Source organism: Oncorhynchus mykiss, chromosome 4, assembly GCF_057628025.1.
Source record: "Oncorhynchus mykiss isolate SJ-2025 chromosome 4, ASM5762802v1, whole genome shotgun sequence".
Taxonomy (NCBI): domain Eukaryota; kingdom Metazoa; phylum Chordata; class Actinopteri; order Salmoniformes; family Salmonidae; genus Oncorhynchus; species Oncorhynchus mykiss.
In genome coordinates this window covers 62,150,367-62,174,016 of record NC_143025.1, presented here as the reverse complement: position 1 = coordinate 62,174,016, position 23,650 = coordinate 62,150,367, and the positions used below count along the sequence as shown (strand labels likewise).

The window sequence follows — 23,650 nt, the reverse complement described above, 5'->3', positions numbered from 1 at the left end:
CGGCCATGTAAACCCATTTCATGACGCGACCGACGAACAGTTCTTGTGCTGACGTTGCTTCCTGAGGCAGTTTGGAACTCGTAGTGAGTGTTGCAACCCAAGGACAGGGGATTTTTACGCGCTACGCGTTTCAGCCCTCGGCGGTCCCTTTCTGTGGGCTTGTGTGGCCTATCCCATTCCCATGCAGCTGAACCTTTATTGCTCTTAAACGTTTCCACTTCACAATAACAGCACTTGAAGTTGACCGGGGAAGCTCTAGCAGGGCAGAAATTTGATGAACTGGTAGCAGGTAGCATCCCACGTTGAAAGTCACTGAGCATTTCAGTAAGGCCATTCATCTGCCAATGTTTGTCTATGGAGATTGCATGGCTGTGTGCTCAATTTTATACATCTGTCAGCGACGGTGTGGTTGAAATGGCTTTATTCACTAATTTGAAGTTGTGTCCACATACTTTTTTATATATAGTGTATTTCCACCAACCATTTAGTTTGTTTGGATTATTTTTGAAGGCTTTAGGGTCAACATGAGGGTTAAATCAATGTAGTCTAGAAAATGTAGTATTTTCCCCATATTTAAAATATAAATGATTAATGAAATACAATAATTTACAATATTCACATACAGTTTTTGTTTTCCTTGATCATTAATTTTAAGAGTTTGTCGGCAAAATCTATTGTTTCATCAATATTTTATGTGCATGTAGCCTATCAAGAGGCTGATTAAACAGCATGATCATTATACAAGTGCGCCTTGTGCTTGGGACAATAAAAGGCCACTGTAAAATGCCCAGTTTTGTCACACAACACAATGCCACAGATGTCTCAAGTTTTGAGGGAGCGTGCAATTGGCATGCTGACTGCAGGAATGTCCACCACAGCTGTTGGCAGATAACTGAACATTAATTACTCTACCACAAGCCACCTCTAACGTCGTTTTAGTGAATTTGGCAGTACGTCCAGTAGTGGCGGTGAGGTTATGGTATGGGCAAGCATAAACTATGGACAATGAACACAATTGCATTTTATCAATGCCAATTTGAATGCGAAGATACCGTGATGAGATCCTGAGACCCATTGTCGTGCCATTCATCCGCCGCCATTACCTCATATTACAGCATGATAATGCACAGCCCCATGTAGCAAGGATCTTCTAGGATCAATTATTGGATCCCAGTTCTTCCATGGTCTGCATACTCACCAGACATGTCACCCACTGAGCATGTTTGTGATGCTCTGGGATCAAAGTGTTCGACCACATGTTCCAGTTCCCGCCAATATCCAGCAACATTCAACACATTCAATTGAACAACATTCCACGGGCCACAATCAACAGCCTGATCAACCCTATGCGAAGTAGATGTGTCGCGTTGCATGAGGCAAATGGTGGTAACACCAGATACTGACTGGTTTTCTGATCCACGCCCCTACACTACCTTCTTAAGGTATCTGTGACAACAGAGGCATATCTGTATTCCCAGTCATGTGAAATCCATAAACTAGGGCCTAATGCATTTATTTCATTTGACTGATTTCCTTGTATGAACTGTTTATATTTTTGTTCAGTATAGAATAGAAGAGACATTTGAATTTAATTGAATCCAATTATATTTCCTTTAATTCGAATTGCAATTCTGTGTCCTGTTGAATTTAAATCTTTGAGCCATTCTAAATAAAATTCTGAATTGAGCACAACCCTGCTATCAATATGGTATTATGAAAACAATGAGTGGACATTATTGTGAAAACAAAGAATAGCCATTGTTTAAAACGACTGTCATAGGATTTACTTTATGAAATGTTTTACTGTATTTAAAGATGTTTGGCAGAGGGCCTCGTGTCAGGTGTTCTGAGGTATTTCAGCCCACATGATCATTTGAAATAATTCCGCCCTATAATAATATCATATAATGTGCTCAATTACGTAAATATGTTAGGCTAGAGACAGAACTGCCTTGTAGCTCACTCTCGCCTTTTAACCAGAGCTAACAGATCTGCTCTTGAGAGCCGGGAAAACCGGACGTTCTGCGCCATGCTCACACATATACGATGGGGAAAACATCTGAGCCATCTGACGTGGAAGAAGGATTTATAGGTTTAGGCGAAATTGCTTTCCCAACAGTGAGATTAAATACCTCGGATGTTTCAGTGTGTATTTGTGTCTATAGTATTTTTGGCGCGAACGGTACCAGGGATCATGCCTGAGGCACATAAAAAGTTCTCACTGTAGCCTTTATTTTCTGAAACTAGACTTTTGGACATCTGGGTCCAGAACGCTGTCAGTGTGGACACTATGCCCACGGATGTCCTCCTACTGCTGCTGCTACTTGCCTCGGTGGTTGGCGCATCTGTGAGGTCGGTTGGTCCAAGGGGGCATGTGCTTCAGAACTACAGACAAATCAGGTAGGCTACATGATTGATGTGTTTGAAATGGCCATAGACTAATATCAATCACCACAGGCAGCACTTGATGTGTATTGCAAGATGCTCATGGACATGCATAGGATATGCTAATGAATACTGAGAATTATGCTCTATTGTGAAAGTGTACTTGGCTGCTTCTACCTCTTCTGTGAGTATTATTGGCGGGTACATTTTTGGCAGGTAAGCAGGACAAAAAGCGAGGGAGGACTGCAATCTATTTGTGCTACCACCAGCCACGCTCAAAATGACAATCACTTTTCCTCCCTGCTGTAAGTAGCATCATACCATTTAGATGAGATTTAATAGCCTTCAAAACAGAAATTCATCTGAAATTGGTTCATATGCTTCTCTGTAGGGGACCTTACATGTGTGTATATATATTATATATATATATATAAATATATATACACACACACACACACGTATGTGGACACCCCTTCAAATTAATGGATTATATAGAGTATATACACTAATGGTCAAAAGTTTTAGAACACCTACTCATTCAAGGGTTTTTCTTTATTTTTACTATTTTCTACATTGTAGTATAATAGTGAAGACATCAAACTATTAAATAACACATATGGAATCATGTAGTAACCAAAAAGTGTTAAATATAAAAAATATTTTGATTTGTTTGAGATTCTTCAAATAGCCACCCTTTGCCTTCATGGCAGCTTTGCACACTCTTGGCATTCTCTCAACCAGCTTCACCTGGAATGCTTTTCCAACAGTCTTGAAGGAGATCCCACATATGCTGAGCACTTGTAGGCTGCTTTTCCTTCACTCTGCGGTCCGACTTCACTGAACACTCCATCACTCTCCTTCTTGGTAAAATAGACCTTACACAGCTTGGAGGTGTGTTGGGTCATTGCCTGTTGAAAAACAAATGATAGTCCCACTAAGCCCAAACCAGATGGGATGGCGTATTGCTGCAGAATGCTGTGGTAGCCATGCTGGGTAAGTGTGCCTTGAATTATGAATAAATCCCAGACAGTGTCACCAGCAAAGCACCCCCACAACATAACACGTCCACCTCCATATTTTACGATGGGAAATGCACATTGCGGAGATCATCCGTTCACCCACACCGCGCCTCACAAACACACTGCGGTTGGAACCAAAGATCTCAAATTTGGACTCCAGACCAAAGGACAGATTTCCACCGGTCTAATGTCCATTGCTCGTGTTTCTTGGCCCAAGGAAATCTCTTATTCTTATTGGTGTCCTTTAGTAGTGGTTTCTTTGCAGCAATTCGATCAGGGTAGCAGGGTAGCCTAGTGGTTAGAGCGTTGAACTAGTAACCGGAAGGTTGTGAGTTCAAACCCCCGAGCTGACAAGGTACAAATCTGTCGTTCTGCCCCTGAACAGGCAGTTAACCCACTGTTCCCAGGCCGTCATTGAAAATAAGAATTTGTTCTTAACTGACGTTAAATAAAGGTAAAATAAAAAAATTAAAAAAAAAAAAGGCCCGATTCATGCAATTTCCTCTGAACAGTTGATGTTGAGATGTGTCGGTTGCTTGAACTCTGTGAAGCATTTATTTGGGCTGCAATTTCTGAGGCTGGTAACTCTAATGAACTTATCCTCTGCAGCAGAGGTAACTGGGTCTTGCATTCCTGTGGCGGTCCTCATGAGAGTCAGTTTCATCATGGCGCTTGATGGTTTTTGCGACTGCACTTGAAGAAACTTTCAAAGTTCTTGAAATGTACCTTATTTACTTCATGTTTTAAGTAATGATGGTCTACCGTTTCTCTTTGCTTATTTGAGCTGTTCTTGCCATAAAATGGACTTGGTCTTTTACCAAATAGGGCTATCTTCTGTATACCCCTCCTACCTTGTCAGAACACAAGTAATTGGCTCAAACGCATTAAGACAGAAAGAAATTCCACAAATGAACTTTTAAGAAGGCTCACCTGTTAATTGAAATGAATTCCAGGTGACTACCTCATGACGCTGGCTGAGAGAATACCAAGAGTGTGCAAAGCTGTCATCAAGGCAAAGGGTGGCTATTTTAAGAATCTCAAATATAAAATATATTTAGATTTGTTTAACACTTTTTTGGTTACAACATGATTCCATATGTGTTATTTCATAGTTTTGATGTCTTCACTATTATTCTACAATGTAGAAAATAGTAAAAAATAAAGAAATGAGTGAGTAGATGTTCAAAAACTTTTGACCGGTAGTGTGTATATATATAATGAGGAGGGAATTACTTGAATTAGATGCTGGCATGATGCATTTAGACTATAGCTGTTCACATCCATTGCTATTTGTGGTGAAGCTAGGCCTATATCCCCATTCCTAGGTATAGGCTATTATTGTATAGGATATTTGTTTGTTGACCTGAATGAGTAAAGTCATATTTTAAAGGTTTGTGCTGGGACTATTTATGAAAATATCAGTATTTCACAATTCTGTATGTATTGAGATGTGTTATTTATGTAGCTGGGATTGGATCCTGATGCCTACTGCATTAAAGAGGGTTTTGTTTGGTTGATGCAAGGTGCGTGGTTAGAAAAATCACTTAATCAGATTACGTAACCTACATTTATGGTTATTGTTGTGGCTTTGCTACCTGAAGGTTATCCGATTGGAAAGCAAAAGAGCAAAATCTCATTGTAATTAAAAGTGATTTTTAATACACCAATGATGTCACCGTATTGATTTGTTGATTTATAGGCTAGTAATTTGCTCCATTTGGGCGACATCTAGTACAGTTTTCCCCAAATTCCAGTCCTCAAGTAATGGCGCATTTCATAAACATCACTGTGGGAAAGTCGAAATGTTAATATGCTTTACTTTGCTGCCATGTAACTGGTTTCACATTTGTCTCAAGCGATTATAAGTTCAAATAGATCTAAAACAATTTTCTTTCTTTTTTTGAGAGAGAAAAATGACCTATTTACCTGATTTGCTTGATATTAATAGTTAACAATTAATACTTAATAAATAGTAAGACATTTATGTTCTATTAATGCTGTGTTTCTGTAAAGGGATGGTTTCCACTCTAGCTTCCTGCAGTTAGCCTGGGCATATGTTCAAGGAAATGGGTTTTGCTAGCGATAGCATGAGCTGACAATGACTTGTTCTCAACTAGCCTACCTGGTTAAATAAAAGTGAAATAAAAAATAAAAAAATACTTGTAGTATATTTGAGGTTTAAAAATGTTTCAAAGGTGTGTAATTTCCACTTTGAAATCTCAGACTCTATTTTCTCTTACGACAAATGTATCAACCACTACAAAAATGTCCATTAATTGTACCCCCAACAGCACACACTTGTCTGGGGATACAACAAAAATGTGTGCTGTTGGGGGTACAATTAATGGACATTTTTGTAGTGGTTGATACATTTTTCGTAAGAGAAAATAGAGTGAAATTTCAAAGTGGAAATTACACACCTTTGAAACCTTTTTAAACCTCAAATACACTACAAGTTTTTATTTAATTTTTTTATTTCACCTTTATTTAACCAGGTAGGCTAGTTGAGAACAAGTTCTCATGTACAACCACGACCTGGCCAAGATAAAGCAAAGCAGTGCGACACAAACATTAACACTGTGTTGCACATGGAATAAACAAACATACAGTCAATAATACAATAGAAAAAGTCTATACACAGTGTGTGCAAATGAGGTAGGATAAGGGAGGTAAGGTTGAACATTTCCCTTTCAGGTCAACAAGGGAATAACAAGCCTTTATTTTCTGAAACTGGACTTTTGGACTGATTGCAGTTATCTATCAACAGGGTGATCAAATGAAGATCCGACATCTGTAGTTCAATGTGGCTGTGCACGGGTATGCCATGCAGTCGCCTATGTGGTGCTTTGAATACAGCTGGCCCCTGTCCAGTCACATCGGAAGGACTGTAGTTAACTTTTCCCTGCAGTGCTTCTTCGCTGCAACCCTCACACCACATCATGTCATGTCTCAGTGCCCCAGGACTAAAGAGACAACAGGTTATCTAGTCACATCAGTGACCTTCTGTAGGAATAGATGTTGGTCGCAGCACGTTTAGCCATCAGCATGGCTTTTGCCAAGTGCTTGTCCTGACCAATCACATCACTTCCTTTCCCAGTTCACCTGGCACCTCACACGCAGGACAAACTCCTCATCGAATTGGCCCAATGTATTCAAACTTGTGTGAACAGGCACTGTCTGTGTGTCTTGCGCTGTATTACACAAATTACACTGTGCAAATGAGGGCCCACAGTCCATTTGGTTATAAAGATTACACTGTACTATGTTTAAATAGCGATGATCTCCTGTAGGCCTTGCGTTGATCCTTAGATATTGCATCAATTCACATTTGATGTGGCAGATGTCTGCTTAGCCACAAATGGATGTTCCGGCCTCACCCTTATCGTGGTGGACCAATCCCTTAGCACAATGGACCGGCAGGGGAACTCATTGAAGATCATTGCATTACTGACTCAGTCAGCGCCTGCCTAAAACAATCAAATCAACGATACTGTCATGTTATTTAAAATCCCAGAGGCATCTGCTGAGAGAGTTAAGATTACGTTGCTTCCTGAGGCTTATTGAGAAAGAATTTAGCAGATTTGTGTACACCTTCCACCTTTACTTTCCATTACAATACCTAGAGAGGATCATAGTCCAATATTAATCCTCTCTGACCTTGTGAGAAGAATATGGCATTGATTTGTCTGGAACTGTTTATGTGGGTGATGATTCCAGTGGTTTTCTTATTTAAGCAACATGATGTTTGAAGCATTATTTGAGATTTGCAAGTCAAAATAGGAAATGGCTTCGCATATCAGTGTCGGCTTGTTTTTAAGATTTTTTAGGTCAACCACCTTTGAGGAGCTTCACTCATGCCTCTGTCTTATTGCCACCAGAGTTCTTTCTACCGAGGCTTTTCATTTTAAGACCAAGCTTAAGCTGCTTGGAATGTTTATAGCTTTGAGTATATAGGCATTACGAGCCCGATTCAGACTTAGGAAATGTACGCCTTTCCTACGCAAGCCTTTCCTATGCACTTCTCAATAGTTGGTATTCAGACTTATCTTGCGCAGGTATGTAACAGGATTTGCTGGCGTGGTGCCCTTGCGCACGCTGAATACACGCTGAATAAATGTAATTCAACCACTGAAACCCTCCAACATGCTAGCCATCATATTTTGTCATGGAGTTTTCAGTACATTCAGTATGTTTTTTAGTACATTTATCTAAAGCCATCCCTTTAAATTTGGTGTACCTTTCAATTTTCTCAACAGACTGACTAGAATATATGGAGAGAACAGGTTCAGAATATTAGGGATACATGAAAGAAAGCCATGTAAACACACACATATTCATCTCCTTGTCAGCACCAGTTGGTAGATTTAAAAATACTCTGATCTTGTATATTATTTTGGGTTGGAACATATTCATGAATAATACAAAAACAGGTTTGGAGAACCTTTACGCCCTAAATATATTGGTGAATCACAAATACAGTGGTTTGATTCCTCCTGAAAGTTGCATTATTCAATTGTTCAATCTATGAAATATTGGAAGTTGAGGAAAGTGTACAATAGGGGTTGAACAGTAGTCCTATTGATCTACCCTAATAATCTTTACTATAATCAAGGAAGTGTGATGACAACGGTCAAGTAGTCGGGAACCATGCGCCAGTCTCCAGGTTTAAACTTCTACGTGTGGACTGTGTTCCATAATGATTCAAATAGGCTCCATGTCCCAAATTATTGCACAATGTTATTATACTATTGCTATCGAAAGTGACAGTGGAAAGAAAGGTAAACTAATGATGTAATGGAATGATGGAAAATGTAAAGAAACTAACACTAAAGTGACAGTTATAAATGTATGGGGGTACAAAAAATATCTAGAATAAAAAAAATATCTAGAACTTAATAGGGTTCTTCAGCTGTCCCAATAGGAGAACCCTTTGAAAACCCCTTTTTGGTTCCAGGTAGAATTATTTTGGTTCCAGAGGGTTCTACATGGAACCCAAAAGAGTTCTACCTGGAACAAAAAAAGTGTTCTACATGGAACCAAAAAGGGTTTTCCTATGGGGACAACATTTTTTCTAAGAGTGTATAAGTGACGGTGGCTACAGAGAGTGGCTAAAAAACAACAACATTTAAACAGTGAAAAAGTCCGGGCATATAATTGACACATTCTAGAAATCATAAATCAACTCAGTAGATTTGGCACTATACTATCATTTGCACATGGCTATACAGAAGCCTATAGCTTGGATCTCCAAATTTCATCCAGCATTTTATAAACTTCACTGTGGAAAAGTTGATATGCTGTTAAGCTTCAGTTGACTGCCATACAACCTGGAGCTGGGGAGACGTAACATAGTAAAAGAAAATTCAGGACACTAAAAGTAGTATGATATGTTATATTTGGTCGGCCTATTGTATGTATTCATTTGTGGATGTCCATCATTCATTTCGCATGATATGTTACGAATTAAAATGTGTATGATATGTTACTAAGTGCAATATGTGCAATATGTTATGAATTTGCAATACGCATGATATGAATTCCAATTTTTGGTGGGTAATGTTAGCTATGCATTAAGGTTACGTTTTTTTGAACCTTTATTTAACTAGGTAAGTCAGTCAATATCAAATTCATATTTTCAATGACGGCCTAGGAACAGTGGGTTAACTGCCTTGTTCAGGGGCAGAACGACAGATTTTTACCTTGTCAGCTCGGGGATTTGATCTAGCAACCTTTTGGTTGGTGTTGGGATAAAGGGTTAAGGTTAGGGGAAGGGTTAGCCAACATGCTAAGTAGTTGCAAAGTAGCTCAAATGCTAAAGTTGTCCTTGATGAGATTCGAACACATATGATAGATGTTCGCGTTCTTTCTGTCTTATGTAGCCATACCAAGCAAAACATATCATACTAATTTAAGTGTCTCAGATTTTTGTTTACTATGTTACTTCTAGTCTATGAGACCAGCCTGTGCCATGTGACTGGTTTTACAGTTGTATCCAGCTATCATAAATTACAACTAGAATGTAGCCTATGGAGAAGGCATTCAGGATGGAGATCAATAAAATACAGTCATCAAAACATATGCGTTTCGGAACCCATGCATAGATTTAAAAACACTGATGTTTCACAATAGGTAGGTTTAGGGAAGTTTTTATGATCCATTGGCAATCATGAAAAAATGGGTTGAGAGTCGCACAAAAGAAAAGGAAAAAGGTGGTTTAATTCATTTAGAAAATTGCTACATTCAGTTCTTCAAACCATGGTGATGTTGGAAGATTAGTGTACATAGAATTATGATAGGGAGAATAGTGTACAATACCCTTGTCTATTGCCAGTACTCACCATGGAACTGTGTGACGACACAGTCAAGTTTTGCATCATGCGTCAGGTTCAAACTGCTTGGTGTGCGCTTATTTAATTAGCCAACATGTCATTTTTTTTTAACATTAAATATGGTAAACTGTTAGTGATCCCCAGCAACAACCACCGTGACAGCATTTACAGAAGAAGAAGAATGAAACGAAATGTAGACTATACCAACTGAAGGGATCCAACAGTACTACTGACGGACGATATTGAAAGTGGCTAATATTTAACATGATAGAAATAGGAAACAGAGAAAGTCTGGATATATAATTAAAACATTCACATGTACCCATTTGGCTTGCGTCTCCAAGTTTCATCCCTTGAAGTTAAAAGGCCATACAATTAAAATTCTGCATAATGGCACATTTCATAAACATCACTGTGGGAAAGTCGAAATGTTAATATGCTTTAGTTTGCTGCCATGTAACTGGTTTCACATTTGTCTCCAGCGATTATAAGTTCAAATAGATCTAAAACAATTTTCATTTTTATTTTGTGAGAAAAAAATTACCTATTTACCTGATTTGTTTGATATTAATAGTTAACAATTAATACTTAATAAATAGTAAGACATTTCTGTTCTATTAATGCTGTGTTTCTGTAAAGGGATGGTTTCCACTCTAGCTTCCTGCAGTTAGCCTGGGCATATGTTCAAGGAAATGGGTTTTGCTAGCGATAGCTTGAGCTGACAATGACTTTGTGATAAAAACCTACAGCTGGCATTCCATAGTCAATATGTGGTGTGTGTGACCCGAGATAGAGATAGCCTGGAAGAGTTTAGAACAATCCCTCATTGTTTCATCTTCATCCTGGCATCTGGGAAACTAAGCCGGGTTGGGGGTAAAACAAAATCCGTGCAGATAACCAGGAGATGAACCCAAGGTGGCTTATGATGCCAACCAATCAGCATGGGAAGGGTGGAACCAGCCCTGTATACGCATTTTTAGGTCTCCTATATAAGATCTCTGTTTTTTTTTTCATTATCAGTTAAGCTCTCGGCAACACACTCAAGAGTGTGGGGTCGACGGCTTCATTATTGCAATAATTCATCAATATTAAATAAATATGATAGTTTGAAGAAATGACCGTCTCTCTCAGTATGAACGTCCATGACAATTTCCAATCCCCATATCCAAACAGCTTACTCGTTTACTTAGCTCTTATCAATAGCACTTATCAATTTGTAAATTACAGTGCATATATCTGAAAAAATCAAGTAGATATTCCACTTGGAATCAACAGGTTGCTCGACCTTATTCGTCTTTTCATCGCTTAATAGTGGTGGAATTATGAGGGAAAAAGTCAAAGTCAGAATGTGGCATATCTGTAGACACACTTTTGTCACACCTCCATTTTAGCCGGTTGAAATGTATTACCTTATGCCTAAATTCAATGTCAGAATACGTATAGTGAGAAAAGTGCATAAAAGGGAATTAACTTCCATTTTAAGCATGCATAACTCAAAAGGGGCTTAAGTTATTGTATAATGATATGAAACTATATTGTTCTTCTACAAAGAAGGTTGTCTTAAATTGGAAATTCATTGCAAATCATAAATGGACCAAATCAGTCAACCTCTCACCTGACGGATTCTAAAGCAAGGCAAAAAGTATTCTGTAAACTGAATTTGCTTGAGATTTTTGGTTCCAACCGCCGTGTCTTTGTGAGACGCAGAGTAGGTGAACGGATGATCTCCACATGTGTGGTTCCAATCGTGAAGCATGGAGGAGGAATTGTGATGTGTGAGGGTGCTTTGCTGGTTACGCTGTCTGTGATTTATTTAGAATTTAAGGCGCATTTAACCAGCATGGCTACCACAGCATTCTGCAGCGATACACCATCCCATCTAGTTTGCGTTTGGTGGGACTATCATTTGTTTTTCAACAGGACAATGACCCAGCACACCTCCAGGCTGTGATAGAGGTGATGGAGTGTTGCATCAGATGACCTGGCCTCCACAATCACATGACCTCAACCCAATTGAGATGGTTTGGGATGAGTTGGACCGCAGAGTGAAGGAAAAGCAGCCAACAAGTGCTCAGCATATGTGGGAACTCCTTCAAGTCTGTTGGAAAAGCATTCCAGGTGAAGCTGGTTGAGAGAATGCCAAGAGTGTACAAAGCTGCCATCAAGTCAAAGGGTGGCAATTTTGAAGAATCTCACGTTTTCATTTGTTTAACACTTTTTTTAGTTACTATATGATTCCATATGTGTTATTTCATCGTTTTGATGTCTTCACTATTATTCTACAACGTAGAACATATTAAAAATGAAGAAAAACCCTTGAATGAGTAGGTGTGTCCAAACTTTTGACTGGTACTCTATATGTTATGAGGGAATCATATCATAATTCCCAGATTAAGATTATTTCTAGAGAAAAAGATTACATCAGTGAAAAAGATATGGCAGAATACCCTTTGCCCTTTTAATCCCTTAGGTCAATGCTAAAGTAGTGACTACTCTAATAGCCTGGAGAATATTCTCCTAAAGAGCTTCTAACCTGCACACTCAAATTGAATGGTGCTCAGTAGTCCTAGCAGCAGCATGGACAAAACAAACATGGAAATGGCACCCTATTCCCTATATAGTGCACTACTTTTGACCAGGGCCCTATCCTACTGTACTTCCTACTTTCAAGCAATGCTTTAAGCAATGGTCAGCAACACTACCATCAAGTGGATGAATGCTGGTGCAAATTGATGTTAGTGTTATTTTCGAAGATGTCTCAACGCACATGGGACTTGGGAGCAACTCTTCTGATGGGCTGTTTGAATGGACTGTCATGTTGATACAGTGTCATTTAGATCCCGTTTTTCTTGTTTTTGTTATAGATTCAAAAGAGAAGTACCATTGGCAGTAAAAGGACATCAAAAGGTTGGCAGGTAAGAATTCTTAATCAAAATACAGTCTCCCTGACAGAGTTTAGTCCAGAGGATCTATCACCACTGGATTATTTACTTGGTTATTTTTATTGAACAAAAACATAAACGCAACGTGCAACAATTTCAAAGATTTTACTGTGTTAAAGTTCATATGAGGAAATCTGTCAATGGAAATAAATTCATTAGGCCCTGATCTATGGATTTCACATGATTGGGAATACAGATATTTATCTGTTGTTCACAGATACCTTAAAATAAATTGGCCTCGCAATGGGCCTCAGGTACTCGTCACGGTATTTCTGTGCATTCAAATTGCCATCAATAAAATGCACATGTGTTCGTTGTCCGTAGCTTATGCCTGCCCATACCATAAACCCACCTCCACCATGGGGCACTCCGTTCACAAAGTTGACTTCAGCAAACCGCTCGACTACACACTTGATGTGTGGTTGTCAAGCCGGGTAGATGTACTGCCAAATTCTCTAAAATAAAATTGGATGCAGCTTACGGTAGAGAATTGAACATTAAATTCTCTGGCAACAGCTCTGGTGGACATTCCTGCAGTCAGTATGCTCCCTCAAAACTTGAGAAATCTGTGGCATTGCGATGTGTGACAAAACTGCAGATTTTAGAGTGGCCTTTTATTGTCCCGAGCACAAGGTGCACCTGTGTAATGATCATGCTGTTTAAGCCGCTTCTTGATTATCTTGGCAAAGGAGAACAGGGATGTAAACAAATTTGTGCACAAAATTAGCTAATGAAACATGGGACCAACACTTTACATGTTGCGCTTATATTTTTGTTCAGTATACTTATTTAAGCTTTTGTTAAAGTGGAACTGACAGCGTTTTAGCTAAATTAAATCTCATTAAAATCGGTTCATATACACTCACAGGAAGAATATGACAGTTTTCTAAGCGAGCACTTAGATATGGTCATTTTCACGTTTTCATAAATTCGTAAAATGTTTGGGTATGACGTATAGTAGGGCATTTGTGAAAATTCTAAAGCAATATCATGTGGGAACGAGGGCCGTGCGTTTGCAGTAAATAAAACCTAATAAAAACAGGACCGGAGTATATGCTCCTAAAAACCAATGAGGGGATGGGAGAGGCGGGACTTGCAGCGTATCAAGCGTCACAAATAGAACCAAGTTCCATTTTAGCGCCTGGCTACGCAGACGCTCGTTGACGCGTGCGAGCAGTGCAATGATTGAATAACGTGTATGTGTACATTATTTTGCAACGCTCGCTTCGGTGTGGTCAGCATGTTATCCTTAGCATGGGCAGGGTCAAGGTAAGTTCATATGCCCTGTGATGCATAGTTCCAACTTGATATGTAAAAACACTGCCATAATTAATTAATCCTCATGAATATAAGCATAATTCTATGGATATTCTGATAAGATTATATTTTGTAAGCCCTTTTGCCTTCTGATTGTTATTATTATTATTGTTATAGGACAAATACATGTTGTATGTAGGGTACCATTCGATAGGATGGTTGGTTTTCATATAGCCTGAGTGCCAGTCTGTTTGTGCTATCATGACAACTTGTCACTCATTGTCATACCAAACATGTTTGGTTTGACAGTGACAGCAGTGGAGTTGGCAAGAGCACAAATTGATCCAGGACAGAATAGTCTTGACAGTATGCTAGAGGTTCAGAGACAATGAAAATAAGTGTAATTTGAAACCGTTTGTTTCATTAGTCGTGTTTTTGTCCCCTCCTCACAGCCCTATACTGAGGAGGATTCCAGATATCACCAAAAACACCATGAGTAATTCAGAACAGCTCTTAAGCATAAATGATCACGACTTCACAATGAGGCCTGGCTTTGGAGGTGAGTTTTTTTAAGTGCTTTATTGTGAGCCTTACAAATCTACCATTATCGTCATCATTCTTACTTAATCATGATTTATCATTAAGTCGTTGTTAAATCATGCATTGATGTCGATGACAGATTTTCTGAAAAGTTACAGCTGTTTTACTCAAGTGAAGATATAGGACTTTATCAGTTCTCATGAGCGGATAGACACGATGTCTCGTGCTGCAGTGTGCCTTGAATTGATGAGATAACCAACTGGGATTATGTCTGCTGTGATTAATTACACAGTAGTAGCACCAGTCTGGAGCTCAGGGTTTCAATAACACTTCTCTGACTTCTCTAATCTGAAGCCTTCTTGGGACCCGAATCCAGCTACTGCTTACTGATGGATTCATCCCAAAACACCAATAAAAGGGGATAAATTGAGGTGTAATTTAAGTCCAAAAATGATTAAGATTCCAAAATAATCTATACAGACAGTGAATTGTAACAGACAATAATAAGACAGGTAATAATTCCACGGTGGTGTTTAAAGCCAGTGAATAGTTGATGTGTGATTGCTCCGTGTGATATGACATATTTTACAGCATACTGACTCAACCATGTATTAACAATATAGATGCAATATGTCTGATATATCATCTTGTGTGAATCTGCACTTGAGCATGCAACAACATTGCCACATCATTTTGTACTAAGAGGCAATGTAGGCTCTTATAACTGAGTCGTATCTTTGACTGTTTTACATTGTGGTTATACGTACATACAGTACCAGTCAAAAGTTTGGACATACCTACTCATACTCATCAAGGGTTTTTCTTTATTTGACTGTTTTCTACATTGTAGAATAATAGTGAAGACATCAAAACTATGAAATAACACATATGGAATCATGTAGTAACCAAAAAAAAGTGTTAAACAAATCAAAATATATTTTAGATTTTAGATTCTTCAAAGTAGCCACACTTTGCCTTGATGACAGCTTGTGTTTTTTGCAGGGCTCTGGATGAAAGGGACTAGAGGAGAAAAAAGCTCATGGTTTTTAATAGAATTGTCTGGATAAACATGACCCTTAAATACAGCTTCATAATCCAGACAGTTTAGTATTACAGCATTTTGGAAGTATAATTTTAGATAGCCATTGACCTTTTGTTTTTGTCTGTATTTAATGATGTACTGTCAAGATTACCCCTACTCCGATAATTAACTATATAAGTTATTTAAGGAAACGAGTTACATAAATGTTAACATATCTGATTGGCTTTGTTATAGTGCTGTCAAATAATATATATTTTTTATCAAGTTAGTTGCAGGATTTGCTGTGATTAATCGCGATTTCTGTGATTAATTGTGATTTCAGAAGTGTGCTAAAATTGAACTCTAATTTGGGATTTTTTATAAACATAAGAATATTGACATCTTGATTTTGCTCAAAGTAACGGTAAGCTAAACCCAGTAAATTGATCAAGCACACTTTCTTTAACCTCAATCTTAACTTGTTTTGACGTCGCAATGTTGTTTATAGCTGTATAGATTTATGTATTTGGGATGTTTTCAGTTCATTTTGAACACTGTTTTTTAAATGAGTGCCCGACATTTTTCAAAATGGACCTCAAGTTAACTGATTAACTGTGACAGCCCAATGGAAGTTGTTTACTTATGTGTTACGTGTTTTCCTTTGAATTAAGATCAGATTTGAGTTGTGTATCTTTGCAGGACCTGCTGTTCCAGTTGGAGTTGATGTTCAGGTGGAAAGTCTGGACACGATCTCAGAGGTTGACATGGTAAGTGGTTCAATACTTTCTGTGAGCTGTGGTGTAAACCAAAATAAAGCATCCAAGATGCATAGATCATCCATGATTTGAGGATTTGGAAAGAAGAAGGCAAGACAATATGTGATGGCTCTGTTGAAATACTAGCATTGTCATGCTCTGTGTTTCAGGACTTCACCATGACCCTGTATATTAGACACTACTGGAAAGACGAGCGCCTCTCTTTCCACAGCACCACCAATAAGAGCATGACCTTTGACGGGCGCCTGGTCAAGAAGATCTGGGTGCCAGACATGTTCTTTGTCCACTCCAAGAAGTCTTTCACACACGACACCACCACAGATAATGTCATGCTGAGAGTCTACCCCGATGGCAAGGTGCTCTACAGCCAAAGGTAATTCACCTGGTCAGAATCAAACTATAGTTTTGTTCTCAGTTTAAAGCATACTGGGGTAATGGAAAAGCTTTAGTGAAACATACTTCTGTGATGATGAGTAACATTGCCTGAGACTGGAAAACTTGATAATAATGGATCGGATTTATATAGCTTCTTTCTACCTACTGAGGTACTCAAAGTGCTTTACATAGCATGGGAGAAAATCACCTCACCCAGGGGCGGCTCTAGCCTTTTGGGGGCCCTAAGCAAGATTTGGTTAGGGGACCCCCACCTACATTTTACATCTCAATCAAGGGCAAATAGACAGATTATTCACCTAGTGGATTCAGGGACTCAAACCAGCAACATTTCAGTTACTGGCTCAACACTCTTAACCGCTAGCTTACCTGCCGCCCATAGGGCTCTGGTCAACAGTAGTGCAATTAATAGTTTTCCAATTTGCCAAAAATACATTTTACTGGGACCCCTCTTGATAGTGGAGAGAAATAGTTTACATTTAAAGTTCTACACATTTTGCCATTGGGTAGAGAGAACATTTTGCAGTTTTATTGCTAATTTCTTGCAATTTCCTGTAATTACTTTTGCCATGCTAACATGATCTGAGTGAGAATGACTAACGAAATCAATGGGGGTTCCCTGGAGATCAGGGCCCCTTGGGCATGTGCCCTGCTTGCCTGTTTGGTATTTGGTCATGATAGTTGGCTAGACTAAATACCGATCTAACAATTGTTAGATGACATGGCCTGAGTGACTGTCAGTGACAGACATGATAAGAGAAAAAGTAACCTGCCCAGGGACTGCGGTTGAAAATTAGCCGGCTGGCTAAAACCGGCACTTTTACTGAAACGTTGATTAATGTGCACTGTCCCTGTAAAAATAAAAAATAAACCAAAAAACAAAATTATGCACACATTTTGAAATTGCACCTTGTGTATTCTACTATTCTTACTCCCAATAGTAAGTTGAGACCCCACTGAGTTCCTAAAAAATTGTAATGTTTTTGGTCAGGCCCCGTAGTGGCCGGGGGCACTAAGCAACTGTTTATGTCGCTTATGCCAGGAACCAGCCATGACCTCTTCCACCACCAAGGTTTTAGCGAAGCAGATACCTTTGTGAACTGTAGTGAGTACAGTAGCTTGTTACGTAAAATTAATCCAGAAAAAGCCGACAAATGATGGGTGAAATCTAGTTTGCTAGGTCTGATCACTATTTGGAATGGAATCAACTGAAGAGAAGTGTGTGGTGTTGTAAACACTAGTCTTTGCCAACTGGCAATTTACCCCCAAAGTGATTTCATTACGCAAATCACATAGCTGCCAGATGAGGCAGGCTAAATTTAAACCTTCCATTCTTCTTTTTTTTCACCCATGAGCAATTTGCAAATGGAAAAGTGCTGTCATGCTGTTATTGTGGGATCTATATCCTGGCCAAGTGTGTCTATATATTTAACTTGACCAATAAATAGACATGCATTTTGTATCATCACAACACCATTTAATGAATGTGGTGATAAACTGTTTGTCAGTAAAGTATAGGCAAGCTGCAGGCAGAAAGTGAGTTTGTCATTTTAGTGAGTAATCAGAATGCTGGACCCAAGAGAGACACTGAATTTGTAATCCAGTTGGTCCATTTGAGAGTTTAGTCAACAAGAGCCAGTATCAAGATGTCTGTGTCCGTAGCGCCCTCTGCTGGCAGACAAAACACACTGCATACAGTCTTCTTGACACCTGTGGACACGGATAGTCATTAACACTTCCATCACTGGTGGAGTCAGCGATCCTGCTCCAAAAACTCTGGTTTTGGGACTGTGAAGTCTGCCCTGGTAGACACACAGGCCGTCTGTAATCCCAATCTTGCGGTGGATTATAGGATTTCTCTGTTATTACGGATGTATAGGATTTGTGGAGGGACAGGGTGGTGTGTGTTCTACTTTAGATACAATGCAGGCTCATCATTAGGGTTAATCTCTCCGGGGGTTGGAACCAGAGATTTGACAGACAGAAACAGATTGGGAAGGGGATTAAATACCTGTTTACTATACGTGGACCTCCCTCCCAGAGGATCCCGTGTAGCAGCGGGTCTCTTCTATACTGAGCTGGATTATCTCTGCTATTTTCATGTATTCATCCCTGCCCTGGGGGCTCCAAATCTCCTCAAACAACGGACTCTGTGTGTACTGTATGTGTCTGAAATATGATATACAACAACACATATTCACCCACATCCCCCAGCCCCAACCTATTTCTCGTTGTATTATTGTATCTACATTACTCAGTGTATTTCTTGACCTATAGGACAGTCCTTCCAGGATTCTGCGATCTGAACAGTATTATTACTATTATTATTATAATTTGAACAATTCCCGCATATTATGTGTGGGCTTGTTAATTTGACCAATCACTTCACTAGTTCTGCATAAAACAGTCCAATCATCGCAATATTAGCGCAAGCAACTGAACCATCACTGCAGTACAAAAAGAGGGATCGCAATATCTACCAATCGCCGCACATTTACCCCATAATATGGTTCAATCAAGCCACACATCAACACACTTTTTCCTTTGTCAGTGCATTTTCATGACAAATTGGACAAAATCATTTCATTTTGCCATGCAAAATGTCAGCACTGCTGCAGCAAAATCAAGCATTTTTGTCTGCAAAATATACATGTTTTTTCCTGTGAAAACCCGGAGAACTACTGATTTTAGCCCGAGTGCCAGTCTGTTTGTGCTAAAATGTCAACTCCTTGTCATTCATTGTCATGGCAAACATTGGCCTTGGCAATGGCAGCAAGAGCGCTGGCAAATGCACAAACAGATCTGGGACCAGGCTATACTCAGCTGTCTGTGTTGTGTTCTCACGCAGGGTGACAGTGACATCAATGTGCAGCATGGACTTGAGTCGCTTCCCTCTGGACACACAGACCTGCTCCCTGGAGATCGAGAGCTGTGAGTCTCTGCTCTGATGACTTCACTTCCATTTTGACTCTCTCTCTCTCTCTCTCTCTGCTGTCACATTCAATTATACAATATAATGCACCTGTCCATAGACTCTTGTTTCAAGTGGTGGACACTGAACAACATGCCCCTTTCTTTTTCAGATGCGTACACGGATGACGATCTGATGCTCTACTGGAAGAAAGGGAACAATTCCCTGAGCACTGATGAAAATATCTCCCTCTCCCAGTTCCTCATCCAGGAGTTCCAAACCACCTCAAAACTAGCCTTCTACAGCAGCACAGGTACAGCACTGAAGGCTGAAACAGCACATGCTGTGATTTATCAAGGTTGGGTTTCAGTTATGCTAATACAATGCATTGTATATAACATATGTAATAATCTTATCCTCTTCCCTCCAGGCTGGTACAACCGTCTGTATATCACCTTCACCCTGCGACGCCACATCTTCTTCTTCCTGCTCCAGACCTACTTCCCTGCGACTCTGATGGTCATGTTGTCCTGGGTGTCGTTCTGGATCGACCGCCGGGCCGTCCCGGCCAGGGTTCCTCTGGGTGAGTTAGCCCTTAGTAGTCCCAAGATTTTAGCCAATGCTTGTTCGAAGCTTATTATGATTATGTCTTCTACAGTGTTGATGTTTCGTTATTACAAAGCCTAAACACCACTGATATTCTGCTTTCGGTAGCATGTCCTGCTGTGTCCCTAAGTTTCAATCTTTCTGAACAGACGTTGTGTGTTGTGCTGTGCTCCAGGTATCACCACGGTGCTCACCATGTCCACCATCATCACTGGAGTCAACGCCTCCATGCCCAGGGTTTCCTACATCAAAGCTGTGGACATTTACCTCTGGGTCAGCTTTGTGTTTGTGTTCCTATCGGTGATAGAGTACGCTGCAGTGAACTACCTGTCTACGGTGCAAGAACGGAAGGAAAAAAAGCTACGAGAAAGAGTAAGTGCCATTTTAACAATCCATGGATCCAAAGTGTCAGTTTCTCAGTCTGTAAAATATGCCCTGGGAAGAGTTTACCATTTAAAATTCCTCTGGAAAAAAAGTGTAGGCTAGATGTGTACAGTATGTGCTTGTCGGATGGAAAATATGGGTACTGTAGCTCGGGATCAAACCCGATCTCTGTGTCTGTCTGCAGCTGCCCTGCACCTGTGGCATGACCCACCCGGGCATGATGGGCAGCTACAGCGAGGAGGACGTCAACAACACGGGGAACTATGGCTGTATGCTCGAGGAGAACGGCGCCATGAAGCAGCAGAGGATGATGGTTCATCTGGACATTGAGGAGAACAACCAAATCACAGGACATGTGGGCTCCAGTGCCTACAGCAGCATGTGGGTCGACACCCACGCCATAGACAAGTACTCCCGGGTCATCTTTCCAGGGTCGTATACTCTGTTTAACATCATCTACTGGTCCTGCTACCTCTAAAGATGCACAGAGTGGAACGGATGTAGTTTTCCCAGATATAGGACTTTCAAAACACAGAAAGTGTCACAGTATGTTGCAACACTCTTTATACTGTGACACTTTCTATGTTTTGAAAGTTCTATATTTTGAAAATGTGATTGCTGACATGCAAAGCATTTTGGGACTGTATCAACAGTGGACTAACGCAAATACCAAAATATAGTTTTTGAGCGGTATTTTCCTTTAAGCGAGGGAACAAAGCTATACCAAATAATTTCTGTAACAATAAGTACATTATTGTGCAGTTTAAATGAGAGTAGCATCCAGAATTGCATGTCTTGGCAACTTTGTAAAACGTTAATGCAATGTCTATGAAAACAGTGTCCAAATGGTTATTTCAAACTGTGCTATATACAGTGCCTTGCGAAAGTATTCGGCCCCCTTGAACTTTGCGACCTTTTGCCACATTTCAGGCTTCAAACATAAAGATATAAAACTGTATTTTTTTGTGAAGAATCAACAACAAGTGGGACACAATCATGAAGTGGAACGACATTTATTGGATATTTCAAACTTTTTTAACAAATCAAAAACTGAAAAATTGGACGTGCAAAATTATTCAGCCCCTTTACTTTCAATGCAGCAAACTCTCTCCAGAAGTTCAGTGAGGATCTCTGAATGATCCAATGTTGACCTAAATGACTAATGATGATAAATACAACCCACCTGTGTGTAATCAAGTCTCCGTATAAATGCACCTGCACTGTGATAGTCTCAGAGGTCCGTTAAAAGCGCAGAGAGCATCATGAAGAACAAGGAACACACCAGGCAGGTCCGAGATACTGTTGTGAAGAAGTTTAAAGCCGGATTTGGATACAAAAAGATTTCCCAAGCTTTAAACATCCCAAGGAGCACTGTGCAAGCGATAATATTGAAATGGAAGGAGTATCAGACCACTGCAAATCTACCAAGACCTGGCCGTCCCTCTAAACTTTCAGCTCATACAAGGAGAAGACTGATCAGAGATGCAGCCAAGAGGCCCATGATCACTCTGGATGAACTGCAGAGAGGTGGGAGACTCTGTCCATAGGACAACAATCAGTCGTATATTGCACAAATCTGGCCTTTATGGAAGAGTGGCAAGAAGAAAGCCATTTCTTAAAGATATCCATAAAAAGTGTTGTTTAAAGTTTGCCACAAGCCACCTGGGAGACACACCAAACATGTGGAAGAAGGTGCTCTGGTCAGATGAAACCAAAATTGAACTTTTTGGCAACAATGCAAAACGTTATGTTTGGCGTAAAAGCAACACAGCTCATCACCCTGAACACACCATCTCCACTGTCAAACATGGTGGTGGCAGCATCATGGTTTGGGCCTGCTTTTCTTCAGCAGGGACAGGGAAGATGGTTAAAATTGATGGGAAGATGGATGGAGCCAAATACAGGACCATTCTGGAAGAAAACCTGATGGAGTCTGGAAAAGACCTGAGACTGGGACGGAGATTTGTCTTCCAACAAGACAATGATCCAAAACATAAAGCAAAATCTACAATGGAATGGTTCAAAAATAAACATATCCAGGTGTTAGAATGGCCAAGTCAAAGTCCAGACCTGAATCTAATCGAGAATCTGGGGAAAGAACTGAAAACTGCTGTTCACAAATGCTCTCCATCCAACCTCACTGAGCTCGAGCTGTTTTGCAAGGAGGAATGGGAAAAAATTTCAGTCTCTTCAGTGCAAAACTGATAGAGACATACCCCAAGCGACTTACAGCTGTAATCGCAGCAAAAGGTGGCGCTACAAAGTATTAACTTAAGGGGGCTGAATAATTTTGCACGCCCAATTTTTCAGTTTTTGATTTGTTAAAAAAGTTTGAAATATCCAATAAATGTCGTTCCACTTCATGATTGTGTCCCACTTGTTGTTGATTCTTCACAAAAAAATACAGTTTTATATCTTTATGTTTGAAGCCTGAAATGTGGCAAAAGGTCGCAAAGTTCAAGGGGGCCGAATACTTTCGCAAGGCACTGTAATTTCAGGGTATCATTTTGTGTATTTTGGTTTCAAAATGGACCATTACACCTATTTGATTTGTGTTCCCCCTTTTCTGGATATGCTTGAATATGTATTGAATAACAGTACTTGTACAGTGTTTTAGCATGAATCTGTTAACTGGTTAAAAATTATTCCATGCATTTCTTTCCGTTTCTGCGCACCCTTCTCATTTATTTTAGTGTTTGATTCATCATGTGGGACAGGTTATTGACATTTTTATTTTGTCATTGATTTAAATGTTTTCTTCTAATGTCTGTTTGTGAATTCTGTACATTATTCTTACATTTAGTTAATAGGCTACATATTTATGATATGATGATGACAGCTTCATTCACGTGCAATGAAATCTACTGGACTAACAGATTGAAGAAAACCCAAAATATTATTATCAGTAAACTTTTGTCAGATTAATTATTACATTTCCTGAAAGGAGATATAAAAAAGTTAGGGTTACTTGCGTAACCCCGGTAACCCCGGTTCTATGCTAATATGAGTGAGACGGGATTCACGGCTCTATGGGCTCGAAGAACCAATCGCGCAACATCTGTTGGAGACAGACGGGTCAAGTGGTGA

The 23,650-nt window shown here is 39.7% G+C and overlaps 1 protein-coding gene across 1 annotated transcript; it reads left to right on the top strand.

Moving 5' to 3' along the window:
* The first annotated feature begins 1,931 nt into the window (after positions 1-1,931).
* LOC110522110 (gamma-aminobutyric acid receptor subunit rho-1-like) lies at positions 1,932-23,215 on the top strand. The gene is made up of 10 exons (XM_090232502.1): positions 1,932-2,400; positions 12,598-12,648; positions 14,385-14,491; positions 16,193-16,260; positions 16,419-16,642; positions 19,511-19,593; positions 19,746-19,886; positions 20,004-20,156; positions 20,355-20,551; positions 20,748-23,215. Exons 1-10 carry the CDS (start codon positions 2,291-2,293, stop codon positions 21,039-21,041), a joined length of 1,428 nt encoding a protein of 475 aa, XP_090088628.1. The 5' UTR covers positions 1,932-2,290; the 3' UTR covers positions 21,042-23,215.
* Positions 23,216-23,650: the final 435 nt, after the last annotated feature.